At 44.5% G+C, this 14,619-nt stretch overlaps 1 protein-coding gene across 1 annotated transcript in view; it reads right to left on the bottom strand.

Moving 5' to 3' along the window:
* Positions 1–14,619, bottom strand: part of FYB2 (FYN binding protein 2) — a 45,142-nt gene that overhangs the window by 7,445 nt on the left and 23,078 nt on the right. Inside the window, exons 10-15 of the mRNA XM_074265827.1 lie at positions 14,047–14,131; positions 12,850–12,913; positions 10,697–10,789; positions 8,507–8,535; positions 7,007–7,067; positions 5,378–5,467 (exon numbers count right to left, since the gene is read on the bottom strand). Coding sequence (XP_074121928.1) covers positions 5,378–5,467; positions 7,007–7,067; positions 8,507–8,535; positions 10,697–10,789; positions 12,850–12,913; positions 14,047–14,131 — 422 coding nt within the window. The remainder of the gene's footprint in view (positions 1–5,377; positions 5,468–7,006; positions 7,068–8,506; positions 8,536–10,696; positions 10,790–12,849; positions 12,914–14,046; positions 14,132–14,619) is intronic.

The following is a 14,619-nucleotide window of genomic DNA, read 5'->3' as shown; positions in this document are numbered from 1 at the left end:
GGCGCCTTTCACGAGACACTTCTCGACAGCAGAGCCCGACGGTGTTCCCGGCCCTCCCATGGAGGGGGCTCTGTCCGCTTCCCAATGGCGCAAACTTCCCACCCCCAAACTGTCCTCCAGCTGAGTGCTCCTTCGGGCCAGAGCTTCGGTAATCTGTGCTGGGGGACAGAGCCCCGAGCAACGTGGCGGGGGAGACCCAGCCCCGAGACAGCGGGCACCCGGCACTTAAAAGCTGTCTTCCCTCACGCCTCCAGCTAAAGATTTTGCTGCTGCTGTTATTGAGGCGTTTCAGTCGTGGCCGACTCTCCGGGACCCATTTGGAATTCTCTTGGCAGAGACGCTGGCGCAGTTGGCCATTTCCTTTTTCCGCTTATTTTACAGATGAGGAAATGGAGGCACGCAGGGTGAAGTGACTTGCCCAGGGTCACACAGCCAGGAAGTGTCTGAGACTGGATTTGAACTCATCATGTCTTTTTTTTTTCTCTTCTTTTTTTGGAGACTGGGGTTAAGTGACTTGCCCAGGGTCACACAGCCAGGAAGTGTTAAGTGTCTGAGACCACATTTGAACTCGGGTCCTCCTGACTTCAGGGCTGGTGCTCTATCCACTGCGCCCCTTGGCTGCCCCTCATCATGTCTTCTTGACATTATGCCCCACGGCATGGCCAGGTTGTCCCCTTAGTATTTCTTCTCTGTGTGTGACAATCTATTTATCTGCCACATGTTGTCTCCCCCAGGAGAACGATGGCTTCTTGACAACAGGGAGGGTTTTGCCTTCCCCGCTGCCGTACACAGTTCTTGACCCACAGTCGGCACTCACAGATTTTCATTGCCTTTAAGTCTGAATTTTAACATGTAATTTGCCTGTTTGGGGAAGAAAATGCTCAGCCAGCCCTTACTGACCCATCACATGAGGGCTTGACCCGGCTTCTTTCTACAAGGTGGAACTCCTCCCGACAACGCCAGGGTGGCGAGGGGCCGGACTCCATGTTGTGCATCAGGGAGGAGGGGCCAGCCATGCTTAGTTGGCAGAGCGGGGGCCCTGCACCGAGGGGACCCTGGTTAGGAAATCTCTTCTCTGTGCTCTAAGTGGGCCTTCTTAAGCCTTTTCCACTTGAGAAGCCTTTTTACCCCAGAAATATTGACATGACCCCAGGGATGTGGGCATATAAAGTGGGCCCACAAATCCAACTTCACTGGTAATGACTCATAATTTCACAACCGCCACGTGCGGTTATGAGACCACACGTGAGGCCGTGAGCCATGGTGTGAGACTGGAGAGAGAACGAAGACGAGGAAGGGGCTGGGGACCAGTCTGGACTCGCTCCCTGGAGGATGGAGCAGATGGAGCTCCATGTGGAGCAAGGGGAGACTGAGAGGTGTCTGAGGCCACACGGGGGACTTTGGGATGTGACCTTGCCAAAGACCCTTGGTTTCAATAGCGTGGAAGCCTTTTGGCCGGCCCCTCTGCCTCCCAGCTTGTTTGTTCTGCTGGCTGGGGGGGGGCACATCAGCTCCATCCCGGGGGGCGTCCCCTCAGCCTCACGACTCCCCTGCTTGGCTCTGGACTGTGGTACGAGCCGGACTGGTTCTTTCCGTGGGCAGGGGGGCAGTTTTTCAAGTGGAAAAAGATGCAGCTCAGTGAGAATGGGGTGTGGGAGCTGCCCTCTGGGCCGAGCCTTTCTGACCTTGCTGATTCTTTGCTGTGGTGACTTGGAAGGAAAAGGTGATCCATATTTTATATTGAATTTAAATCAGTTTTTCAATCTCACATCCACAAAGCGAGTTTTCTTACACTTTTCACATACTGCACTATGATCCTCTGGCTTGAATTACTGGACTGGCGGCGGTGAGGCCCGGTTTACATAATCAGCGTGTGGAGCTCCCAGTATGGAAGTTCCATCCCCAGGTCACATCGCAGCTTATCTGTGATTTAGGAGATAAGCTCTAAGGTAGAGACCTTTAATCTGGGGTCCATGATCTTTAAACGATCTGGGGAACTTTATTTCAATGTAGTTTTGGGCTAATCCTATGAATTTTGCTTTGTTCTGAGACGAGGTTCAAGAGCAGCCTAATGGGTCTATGAAATAAGAAAGGTTACGATTTTCTACTTCAGGGAGTTTTCTGAGAGCTGAGTGACTGCATCAGGGACACACAGCGGCAGTATTTAGTGGGATTTAGACCCAATTCTCCCTGCCTCCAAGTCTGTCTCTACCTACCGTCCCACAATGCCGCCTTTTAGGAATGCAGACATCTTTAATACTAAAGAAAAAAATTCCGTCCTTCAGGATACACAGGTATTTATTTTGTGATGTCAAGGCATGTGTGTGAGTGTAGAGCTTTAAGGCTCCCAGGGGACATTTTCCAAGTCTTGCCTAAGGAAAACAAGTGCCTTTACCTGGCTCTGCCTCCCAGAGATGCTGCAGGAGGGATTCGTGCTTTGGGCCAGTCTTGGACTCGACTTCTGAGTCAAATTTGTTCCCTTTCCTGCATCTTTAATTTCTCCCACTAGCCTTCGCCTTCACCTACAAGCTCACAAGTTCTCCCCATCCCCCCTCCAGCGTTGTGAGCCCCTCCAGCCAGCATACGCTCTCCGGTTATTGGCTGGGCCTGCCATCACTGGCTTTACTTTGTCGTCTCATGCTCAGATCTCTCTAATTTGACTTTTTATCCATTCTCCTCTTCTCCTGCTCTGCTGAAATTATTCTTTCCCAAATCAATGGTAACTCCCTCACCTCTGAAGCCCACGGCCTTTATTCTTCTCTTCAAACTCCCTGACTTCTTACTGATATTTGGTTCTGTACATCACTTTGCTTTTTCTTTTCCCTAGACCCCAACTCATTTTTGGGGACCCTTCTCTTGCAGTTTCCCTCCTTTTCCTTGTTCATCTTTGCTCATCTTTTCCTACTTCCCTTTAAATGTAGGTGCCCCTCAAGGACGTGTCTTTGGCCCCTTCTTTTCCCCCTCTGCATCATTCCTTGGGATCTCATGTATTTCCATGGATTTCTGCACATAGTAGATGCTTTATAAATTAATTTATTTAAATTAAATAAATTTAATGAAGTATTAATTACATTTCATAGAAACAAAGATAATTCTCAAGTCTCTAGATCCACCTTCAGCCTTTTTAATATCTCACACTATTCCAAGGCATTTACAGATTCAATATGTTCAAAACTGAGCCTTATGCCCCTCAAAGGCTGAACCTTTCTCTTACTTCCATGGAAGTAAGTGCCACCGGCACTCCAATAATGGTGCTTCATATCCTCCAACTCATTTGGACTCTGTCATTGCTCACTTTACGATCCAACTCAAGTCAATTTTACCTCTTCAATATTTCTTACATCTGGTTTTCCTGTGGGCTCAGAACCCCTGACTCATCTCACCCACTCATCTAGACCAGTGGTCCTCAAACTTTTTAAACAGGGGGCCAGTTTGCTGTCCCTCAGACTGTTGGTGGGCTGGATTATAGTAAAAACAAAAACTCACACTCTGTCTCTGCCCCTTGGCCCATTTGCCATAACCAGGTGGGGGCATAAACGTCCTCAGCCCGTGCATCTGGCCTGTGGCCCATAGTTTGAGAACCTCTGATCTAGATAAAGGTGATAACCTCCCAACTAGCCTTCCTACTTCTAATCCAATCCTGCCTGTCTCCCATTTGCCTTTAACACAAACCCTCCCTTTCCCAAGAAGCCTTTCTCAATTCCCCTTAATTCTAAGGCCTTCCTTTTTTGCCCCATGTACGTCTTGTTTGCACAGAGTTGTTAATATGTTTTCTGTCCCATTAGATTGTGAACTCCTTGAGAATAGGAATTACTTCTTTTTTGTTATGTTTTTTCCTTTCTTTGCATCCTCGGTACTGAGACCTGGTCCATAGTAGGTGCTTAATAAATGCAAGATGCCTGACTGACGTTGCTGTTTGGGCCATCTTCCTCTTCAGTGTTTGATTAGATCCCTCTACAGTGCAAGAATCTTTATTTCTCCCTATTGTCTACACATAAATATAGTAGTATACAAGATGATAAAATAACAGCCCACAATTCTGAGTCTTCCACAGTTCCAACACTTTGCTTGAAACAACTCCATGAGGTTGGCATTTCAGGTATTACTTTCTCAATTTTGGGATGAGAGGTTATCGGTGTAGCTGGCCACAGTGGTAAGGTGGGAAGAGTGTTAGATTTGAACTTAGAAGGCTTGAGTTCAAATCATGTCTTGATTACTTGCTCTCTGTGTGACACTGGGCAAGGGACTCGTCCCTTCTGATCCTCAGTTTCTTCATGTGTAAAATGAAGATCTTGAAGTAGATTGTCTCCCAAGGTTCCTTTCAGATCTAAATCTGCATTCCTCTGCTCTTCTGGGTCAAAGGAGGACTCAAAAAGAGGCTTCTTGGTTTCAAGTCTCTTGTTAATTTTGCTTTTCTATCATACTGCACTGCCCTTTGTGGAATCGGGTCTTAGCTTACTCTTCTGGCTTTATCTCTCCCAACTCTATGCACTCTGGATTCCAGCTGAACTGAGTGCTTCCCCCCTTCTCATTTCTCCTGACAATACTGCCAGAGTAGATTTGCTCCTATTCTTCATCTTTTGAAATCTTCCCTAATTTGAAGACTTAACTCACTGACTCCATGGCGGCTTCCTTCTCAGAAGCAAAGCATCTCCTGGGGGGAAGTGATTGATGGATCCCAGTGACCCTTGGGTTCAGATCCTTGCATTACCAGCACACGGAATAATGACCCTCACAAAACCAGAGTGGGAAGGGCCCACATGGGCCGTGAAGCCTCATGCATCCCAGAGAGCATCCCGACATGACCTGGCCAGTCCAGAGATCTGGGACCCGGGCACTGGAGGGAGGTCGCGCCCTCCTGGAACAGCCCATTCTGCTTCTGCGCCCCTCTGACCATTAGGGAGGTATTTTTCTTCCCTTTAACCTCAGGCCTGCATGGGTGACACCCACCCATTGTTCTCAGGTCTGCCTGTGAGAGCTGGACAGAGCATGTGCAGTTATTCCCCATTATTTAATAAATATACTTAATCAACTTCACTGAGTATCTTTTCTTACAGTTTCATTCAAGTTCTGATGGAGAAAAATGATCCCCTACTCCCAGACACCCATTCATGAGCCGCTTGCTCCTTAGGCTCTGAGCCTGTCCATTCTACAAGGGCAAAGTCTATGTCTCGCCTACACTACATGGCCCGGTTGCCTCAGGCTCGATCCCAGATGCCCGGCGCTGGGTTGTGTACACTGCTAAAAGTCCTCTGGTGAAGAAACACATCTGACACATTCTGATCCTGGAATTTAGGTTCCCATTCATTTGAAAAATCACATCCAGGAGACCCTTGGGTAAGACTCGGGGAGGGATGGGGCGGGCGCAGGCCGTTACCTTTCCGATTCCTCAGGTATTTTGTTCGTTTTGCTGTCTTTCATCATCAGAAATTTTGGTTTCCAGAGTCTTCCTTTGTCTTCTTTTTCTCTGAAATGGGAAAAAGGGATGAAAACCAGGTAAGCACAACTGGTTTTCAGAAACAGGTTAACACGGAGCATGGGAAATAGAACATTTGGCCAGACAAGATCCCTGCCTTTGGATATTTGAAAAGATTTAGACAGATTCAGGCCCTGGAGAACATCATTAGTGAGGCCCCTAGGAAGGAACTTGTGGAAGGTAGACTTTGGCCCGATGGACGAACGAACATCCTAATAACTCTAGCTGCCCCACTATGAGAGTGTCTACATTAATTTAGTTCAATTCTACTTTCACTTCGAGCTCCTCGTAACTGGGCTTGGTGAGATTAAAAACCGTTGAGATATGTCACGGCCTCTTTCTTTTCTTTTCATTAATTTTTTTCACAGCCTCTTTCCTCCTGGAAGTTATGGCTAGCACAGTAGTACCACAGTACCACATCCCAAGCTCTACCACAGAGTCTTGGTCATCAAGACAGGTTGGTCCTGGACATAAGTAGAGGGGTTGCTTATAGCCCCCCCCCCCAGCTCCCTGAAGGCTAGAGCTATGCTGTAAGAGGGGTAGGTCACTGACAGAGGACGAGGAAGCAGTAAAAGTGAAAAAGAATCGGAGAACAAGACAAGGGCAGGGTCTTTACACCCAGGGTGGGGAGGGACGTTCAGGAGCAGTGAGCTGGGGCTACTGCTACAAAGAGATCAAGGAGAGGAAGCATCAGAAAAGTCCATTTAATGGGGCAATTGGGAACCATTGCCATTTGGCACTTGTGTCTATTTCCTCATGACCCTACTTGGGGTTTTCTTGGCAAAAGCACCGGAGCAGTTGGCCGTTTCCTTCTCTAGCTCATTTTACAAATGGAAATGGAAGCAAACAGAGTGAAGTGACTTGCCCTGAGCCACACAATGAGTAAGAGTCTGAGGCTGGTTTCGAGCCCAGCGCCCCAGCCACTGCACCACCCAACTGCCCTGCTGATCGGGAGGCTCCTGGGCACCGACCTTTGAGAAGCTATTTGAGTGGCGTGCTGCAGGAAGCAGCCGGATGCCACCAAACTGAGGAAGAAGGGAGGCAGAGGCAAGAGTAAGGGGAGCCATGGCATGGGGTCAGCTAGGCTTGAAGAAGGCCTTAAAAAGGTTTGGATTTTTTTAAAATGGAAGATCAAGGAGAGAAGAGTGTTGTAGCCAGATGAGTCGATTCAGAGGGACAATTTAAGAGGAGAGAGAAGACTTCAAGGTCCTAGAAAAAGCCAGAAGGGAATTATACCAGGGAGGCAGACAGGTGGATTAGCCCTGGAAAACTCACATGCCCGTTAAGGATTTATGACACTCTATCCGGACCCCTCGTCTCATAGACAAGGGACCTGAAGCCTGCCCTCCTGTACTAAGCGACTTTTCCCAATCCAGTCAAAATTCCAAATCTGGGGGATTTTCCCTTGTACCATGCTGACTGTCTCAGCAGACTTAAAAATGGGGCACTTCTCAAAAGAGCCGATCCCCACTGAGGGGCTGGGTTAAACCTTGGCCATATCTGGCTGACAAAAGAGCAAAATCAACGTACTTGGACTCTTTCTTATCCACTGGCACATCGTCGTAGAATATGTTTTCCTGAGACTTAAATTCTAAAATCAAAAGGAAATGAAAACCACTCATTACTCAATCAGTAAACATTTATTAGGCACCTAGTATGTGCCGGGCAGGAGACAAGGCAAGGCAAAAGGAGAAATTCTTATTTACAAATGAGTAACTTTTATAGTTCTTGGCAGAGGGTACTTGCATAACTGTGTGATGGTACCGGGCTGCCCCCAATATTCACCAAGAGGTGAAACTGAAGTTCCTTCTTGTCTTATGTATAGGTTTATATAAATTATATGCATATTATATAAATTATGTATAAATTATATGTAAATAAATTATATACATATATGTGTAGTATGTATATGTATAGGCATAGAGAAAAAAGAAGAGAGGGAGAAGGGAAGAAGGAGAAAGAAAGAAGAAGAGGGGGAGAAAGGGGAAAGAGAGAAAGAGAAGGAGAGGGAGAAAGAGGGAGAGAAAGAAGAGGGAAAAGGGTCAGGGAGAGAAGTGGAGAGAAGAATAGAGTAATCTACAGTAGGCATCTAATAAATGTGTGGAAAAAATGAATAAATGAGACTTAAAAGTTGCCAGAATGGGATGATTTCCCAGTAAGACACAAGCATGGATTTGCAGTATTACCCGATGGCCACATAATTTCAAGTTCAGGAGCTTCTCTGACAATTCCAAGTTGTCGTCATCAACATTATCACTATCATGACCCATCATGATAACTGATTTTTATAGAATAATCCGTAGGAGCCCAGATATGGAGGCTGCCTCGTGTAACTTCTCCAATTTAAAAATGAAGAAACTGAGGTCCATGGGAGGTCATACAAGAAAGCAGTATCAGAGATGGGATTTGGACCCAGGTTCTCTTGTCCTAAGTCAATGTTCTGTCTCTCACACACCTTACATTTTCTTTTTAAAAATTAAATAATTAATTAATTAAACTTAATTGATTAATTTTTACGAAAATTCATGCATAGGTAATTTTCCAGCATTGATACAAACCTTAAATTTCATAAGGTTTGGAAAATGTTTAGTATAATCTCATTTAACACTATGACTCCGTGAAGACTTTTATCCTTGTTTCACAGATAAGGAAATGGAGACCCCTAGAAATTAAGTGTCTTGTCCTGGGTCACAAGACAAGTGTCAGAGTCCTGATACGATTGTCTTCAATGCCAGTGCTCTGCCCACTCTACCCCACTGTTGACTGCCCGTGAGGATTCACTCAGGAAGCATCCATGTTTTCTAGAAGCACTGCTTCAAAAGGAATTGATGATATTTGAATCATATTCAAGCTTGGTAAAGTGAGAAACACTTTGGTAAAATGAAGTATCATCTCTCCTTGATCTGTATATAAAGCTTCTGGTTTTGGATTATCAAGTTTTTTTATGGTAGGACTCACTTCTTTCCCTTCCCTCATTCTGTCCTCATTTAATATGTTTTCATAAAACCAAGAAAAGCAATTGTTACTTACCTAAATTAGGCATCGAAATGGAAAATCCACTGCAAGTCAGCAAAAACAAAAGGGGATGGAGTGTTAGACAAAAATATTATTATTATACAGAACATTTATTTATCTCAAAGAAAAGTAGCATCGGAGTAAGGAAAATCTGGATTCAGGTGCTCTCAGTCATTTGCCCTGTCAGGGTCCCAGTCGACTTTCTAAGACCCTTAATGTCAGAGAAGTCTGTTTTGTCTTGGCAGAGGGAACTGTCTCTCATCTGGCCCTTCCTGTTCTAATGACTTCACAGGTGTCCTATTCTCTACCCATTCCAAAGACAAGATTATATGCATAGAGAAAGAAAAAAAAGGAGAGAAAATAAAGACAGAGAAAAAGAGAGGGAGAGGGGGAAAAGAGAAAGAGGAGAGAGAGAGAAAGAGAGAGAAAAGAAGAAGAGGAAGAAGAAAAGGAGGAGGAGGAGGAGGAAGACAGAGACAGAAAAATCCTAACTCATAGTAGACATTTAATAAATGTGTGAAAAACGAATGAATGAAAGACTTAAAAACTGCCAGAAAGGGATGCTTTCCCAGTAGGACACAAACATGGATTTGCAATTTTTTCCTGGTAGATACATCATTTCAAATTAATGAGCTTGGACAAGAGATCCCTTCTTGTCTTCGGTTTTTCCCCAGTTCTACCTGTGTCTTCTAATTCAGTTTCCACCCCGAGAGATGGTCTCCCTGCCCACATCCCTCCCTCACTTGATAGACCAGGAAAATAGACTTAGAGACACTTGATAACACTCAAGTTCTCGCTCCATCTAGGAAATGTTAGGAATGGAACTAGACCCTAGTCTGGGCAGCAGAGGGAACCTCCCATTCTTCCCATACGCTCTCCCACTGGCTGGCATTGGGCACAACTGATGATCTCAATTAGGGATCTATCATCACTGTGTTTTAAGGGTTTTGAATTCAGCACGGTAACTGTGAGTTGCCATGGTACCCTGGAAAGAACATTACTTCTAGAGACAGAGGGTCCAGGTTCAAGTGGATCTCCACTGCTGCCCACCTGTGTGCTTTTGGCTACTAATGTTGCCTTCTTTATAGAAGGTGGGAATTGAGGGAGATGATCCCTTCCAGATTGAATCTTTTGATCCTGTCCAACCTTTTTCAGTAAACAAGTGAGGGAAAGCCATTTGCCCAGGTCTCAATGATGGAGACAGGTTGAAAAACCCAGCTTCCCATCTCTTTGTCTGGAAGCCTGGAAGGCCGAGATCTGGGGCGAGCTGGTCTCTGAAGATTTCTTCTCACCTGAAGATTTTATGATTGCATGATTCCTGGCCACAAAAGGCTGCAGCTTTAGAGCTGAATGGGGACCTTAATATAAATCTTAGTCAGACTTCCTTTTCCAGATGAGGATACTGGTGACACTAAATCATGCTTGCGGAGTTTCCAAAACTAAAATAACTGGCTAAAAATGGGATTTAGCACCTAAGAAAAAGGGAAGAATAATAATAATGTCTAGAGCAATATATGCCCAGCCAGAAAAAAAAGAAACAGTTGCTCTTTCAACGTACATTTAATTCAAACTGGAAGACCATAAAGATTTAGAGGGGCAACTTCCTTATTTTTCTGAAGATTAAGATATTTGCCCAGCATCACAGAAAAATCAAGTGGCATAGTGGATTTGAACCCAGATCCTCTGACCCCAAATTTCTCTTTTCATAGTTTCTTGGAGCCACCTATTCAAAGTCCTATATTTTGAAATCCTTTCCCCTCAATCTTTAAAGGAAAAATAAATATTTTTATTAAAGCTTTTTATATACAAAACATATGCACGGGTAATTTTTCAACATTGACCCTTGCAAAATCTTCTGTTCCAAATTCTCCCCCACTTCCCTCCACCCCCTCCCCTAGATGGCAGGTAGTCCCATACATGTTAAATATGTTAAAGTATTTGTTAAATACAATATATGTACACATATTTATACAGTGAAAATAAATATTTTTGATGATCTATATTGATAAGTCTATATAGTATATGTCTTTCTTTCCCTCTAGAAATTAATTTTAAAAGGGGACATTTCCCACTAATTTGGGCTTCATTTTTGTGGATAGCATCCCTATTTCCCAGAATAAGGTGCATTATGTTATGCTTTGTTGACTTTAAGAAAAAAAATTACTATTTCCTACAGAAAGATCCCCCCCAATTCAAAATTTTTACCTAAAGTTCTTTTTCATCTTCTTCGGTTTAACTTTTTCCTTTTCTTTTTTAAAAAACCTTCCCAGTTTTTTAAATTTTTCTTTTCCTTCCAACCTAAAGAAAAAGAAATGTTATAAATGCCGGGCCCAAAAGATATCCCACAGAGTGAGACCAGAGGTTTTCTGATGGTTTATAAACTGACACCATCCTAACGAGATTTCAGTAACAAATCCCAACAAGAGTCATTCTTTTTGCAAAGGACCAGTGAACCGATCTCTGATACAAAAGGGGAAATTATTTTGCTGAACTTTTCTATATTAAAAGGGGGGCAAATAGTAAGAACAAAATGGTGCATTTCAGGGGTACTTAGTCACAAGGAGCTCCACAAAACTGCTGAGTGTACTTCACAGACTCAGTTCTCTGAGTTAGAAGTGACCTTATGGTGAATCTAGTCCAATCTGTTATTGGACAAAGATGGGGGAGATATTTTCCTTCCCGTCCCCCTTCAAGACTTCACTCTTGGGCAGCTCTCGTTGTGCAGAAGGGTTTCTTGACATCAATGCAAAATTTCTCTCTCAAATGTCCCCCCTTGTTCCTGCTTCTTCCTTGTAAGGAGACCAGTCTCAGCTCATTTTTAGTCACCTGAATGGCCTAGTGATTTATTTCCAATTTACTTAGTACAGATGAGGAGTGGGCTTATGGAATGCCCTTTATGATGGACATTGTGTCTAAGGCTGAGTCTAAAGATATAAGTTAAGACTGGAACTGTATAGCTATCAGTTATTTTAAATGTATTTTTTCCATTTAGTTTTGACTTAAGGATTTGAGTCAGTCTTTGAGCTGTTCCTCTTCAACAATCGCTGAATCGGGACTAATTTGCTTTTTTTGTACTCTTCGGATTTTTAGGCATGTCCCTTTTTGTTCCTTCTCAAATGCAATTTCTTTTAAGAATTGGTGGATGCTTTTTAGTTAAATGGAACTGGCTTCTCTGTGAAGGAGATGCTGGGGTTCTCAGGTTGTTTGCCTTGCCAAGCTTCCATTAAGCATGGCGGGATCAAGACTTGCTTCAGAGAGAATGCTGGCCAAGGGCGTTGTGATCCTTTGTGCATCACTGGAGAGCTCACTCCCAGAATAGCGGCCCCTGAGCTTCACAGCCAGACGGAGAAACGAGAACTGTCTCCTGCCTGCTCTGTCCTCGTTCTGGACAACGTGCGCATGCTTTCCGTTGGACATTTCATTTCACTTGTTTTTTCTCACATTGTGGGGAAACTTTTCACTAATCTCAAGTTCTCCAACTTTCTCCCCTCAGATTTTAGGAATTTCTCTATTTTGGTTCCCTCTCTGCCTTTCGGAGGCTTAGAATTTGGTTCCTGTAGTTGTCTGGCTCCTGTTTGGAGGTGTGTTGTTGTGGGACTTGGGGGTGATGAGAAAAGGTAGCAGAAAGCGCTCGCCTATTAGGTCCGACATGCAGTGCTACAGTCACCGTCAGTTCACTTTCTGGGCCCTCAGAGTGGTCTGCTCTGGGTGCCAGAGAAAGATTCAAGGAGACAGTGTCCTGTACCTTGGACACCCGCTCCCTTGTGGGACATCACTTGCTCCCCCCTGTCCGTGGGGGGCTCCTCACTATGTGCCTCATTTTTGGTTTAGAGAATCAGGATTAGAGCTCGGATATACCTCAGAGCCTAAGTCCACACCTGGGGTTTAGATGACTCAGGGACACACTGAGGTTCAGGCCCTTCATTTTACCGCTGACAAACCCGGGCTCAGGAAGAGTTTGTGTCCAAGACAGCGGCGTTAGAACTCGGGTCCTCCTCACTTCTGAGACAGCCCAGAACCGCTCTACCAGCTCTCCCTTCATGTGGACAAGGGGCTTAACCCAATGAAGAGTGTTCCCATCACTCCGATTGCCAGTGTTTCTCCAGATGGTTTATGTAACATTGGACCAGCAGTCATTTCCAGGAAAGTTTTCTTCTTACATCAAGTTGAAATCTGCTCATGAAACTTCCTGCGCTGTCTGAGGTGAATTAGAACAAGACGGACCGCTCTTGCACATGACTGAGCTTCAGGCTTCTGAAAAGCATCCTGCTCCCCCGGCCCCTCTGCCAGGCTGCCCTCCCCCAACCCGGCTTGCCCCCAGAAGCCGAACCAGGCAAGGAGGAAGAGGAGTCACTCACTCTGTCTGGGCCTGGCCGCTCTCCCCGCCGTACAGGTCTTCGTACACCTCGTCGCCGTGGGCTTCTGAAAACAGAAAAGAACCGGTCACGTCTGTTAGTGCGATGTCTCCTGGGACCCGGGGAGGCTGCTTGAGAGAGCCCTGATCCATCCGGGAAGCCAGGAGACACTCTCTGTGAAGTCCGGGCCCAGCGTCCACCCAGGCAATCTGGATCTAAATGTCCTCAATAGTAATTTAACTCGTGTGTGTAAGGGTGAGTGTGTGAGTGTGTGTGAGTGTGTGGGTCGCTTGCTGAGCTGTTTACTTGTGTCCAACCCTTTGTGACCCCACTCTGCGTTTTCTTGGCAAAGACAATGTGAAGGTTGGCCATTCCCTTCTCCCGCTCATTTTCCGATGAGAAAATGGAGGCATCCAGGGAGGGATAAACCACTTGTCCCGGTCCCACAGCTAGGAAGTGTCTGAGGCTGGATTTGAACTCCAGCAGAGGAGTGCTCCCTATGGCAGGTCTGGTGCTCTGTGCACTAAGGCACCACCTAGTGGCTCAATGTTAGTTCCCCTAGACTTATTTATCTAAAATAACCAGAAAAAAGTTCTCTCCATTAATTTCAAATATTCTTCCCAGCTCTGATTTCTCTGAACTGAACTTGCGTTTTTCACTTCTTTCTGGCTATCACTCCCAGCTAATTCTAACTCCACTTCTCTTCTAATCACCGGGCTTGCAATCTTAGAGGCAGTGTTTATTATATATATATATATATATATATATATATATATATATATATATATATATATATATATATATATATATGTATATATATATATATATATATATATATATATATATATATATATATTTATTTATTTATTTAAATTTGGGATTAATTAGCGGTTAAGTGATTTGCTCAGGGTCACACAGCGAGTAAGTAAATATCTGAGTCTGGATTTGAACTCGGATCCTCCGGACTCCAGGGCCAGGACACCTAGCTGCTTTCGATATTAATTCCCTCCCTCAAGTGTGTATCTGCCTATTTATGGATCTCTTGGGAGAATGCAAACTCCTGAAGGGCAGGGATGCTATTTCTAAATCTCCTGTACCTCCCACAGTGCCTGGCGCACTCTTAAATAAGCTTGGCACTGCTCTTGGACAGCAGCAGCCCCACAGGGCCGCCTCCCTTGGGATGCTTCCAGGGAGTCTTACCTGGCTTTAGGCGTAGCAGATTTCTCTTGCCTCGGAAGTCCTCCTTTACCTGGAGTTTTCGGGGAATACCTTCACTCCCATTGATCTAAATGTAAGCAATTAGAAGAAATCAGCAGAGTTCTCAAAAACTTCACTTCCATTTTAAAAAGCTATTTCCTTTTTATTTTCTCATAAATTAAAAACAATGACATTTTTTAAAAGATCAGAGGATTTAGGACTGGGAGGAAATTTAAAGTATTCTGCAAATACTACTCAATTGTGTCCCCATTTGTTTTTTTTTTTTTTTTTTTTTTGTTTTGTTTTGTTTTGTTTTTTTTTTTTAGCAAAGATCCTGGGGTGGTTTGTCATTTTCCTTTCTAGCTAATTTTCAAATGAGAAACTGAGGCAAATAGACTTAAGTGACTTGCCAAGAGTCATGCAGCTAGTACATGTCTGAGATAAGATTTGAATAAAGTCTTTCTGACTCCAGATACAGTTCTCTGGCTACTGTGCCACAAACGTCTCCATGGTTTAAGGTTTATAAAATGATTTCCATAGGCTATTATTCTCAGCATACTGTATCCTCACTTCCAT

The sequence above is a fragment of the Sminthopsis crassicaudata genome, chromosome 4 (genome assembly GCF_048593235.1).
Source record: "Sminthopsis crassicaudata isolate SCR6 chromosome 4, ASM4859323v1, whole genome shotgun sequence".
Taxonomy (NCBI): Eukaryota; Metazoa; Chordata; class Mammalia; order Dasyuromorphia; family Dasyuridae; genus Sminthopsis; species Sminthopsis crassicaudata.
This window is presented reverse-complemented; position numbering and strand designations above follow the sequence as displayed.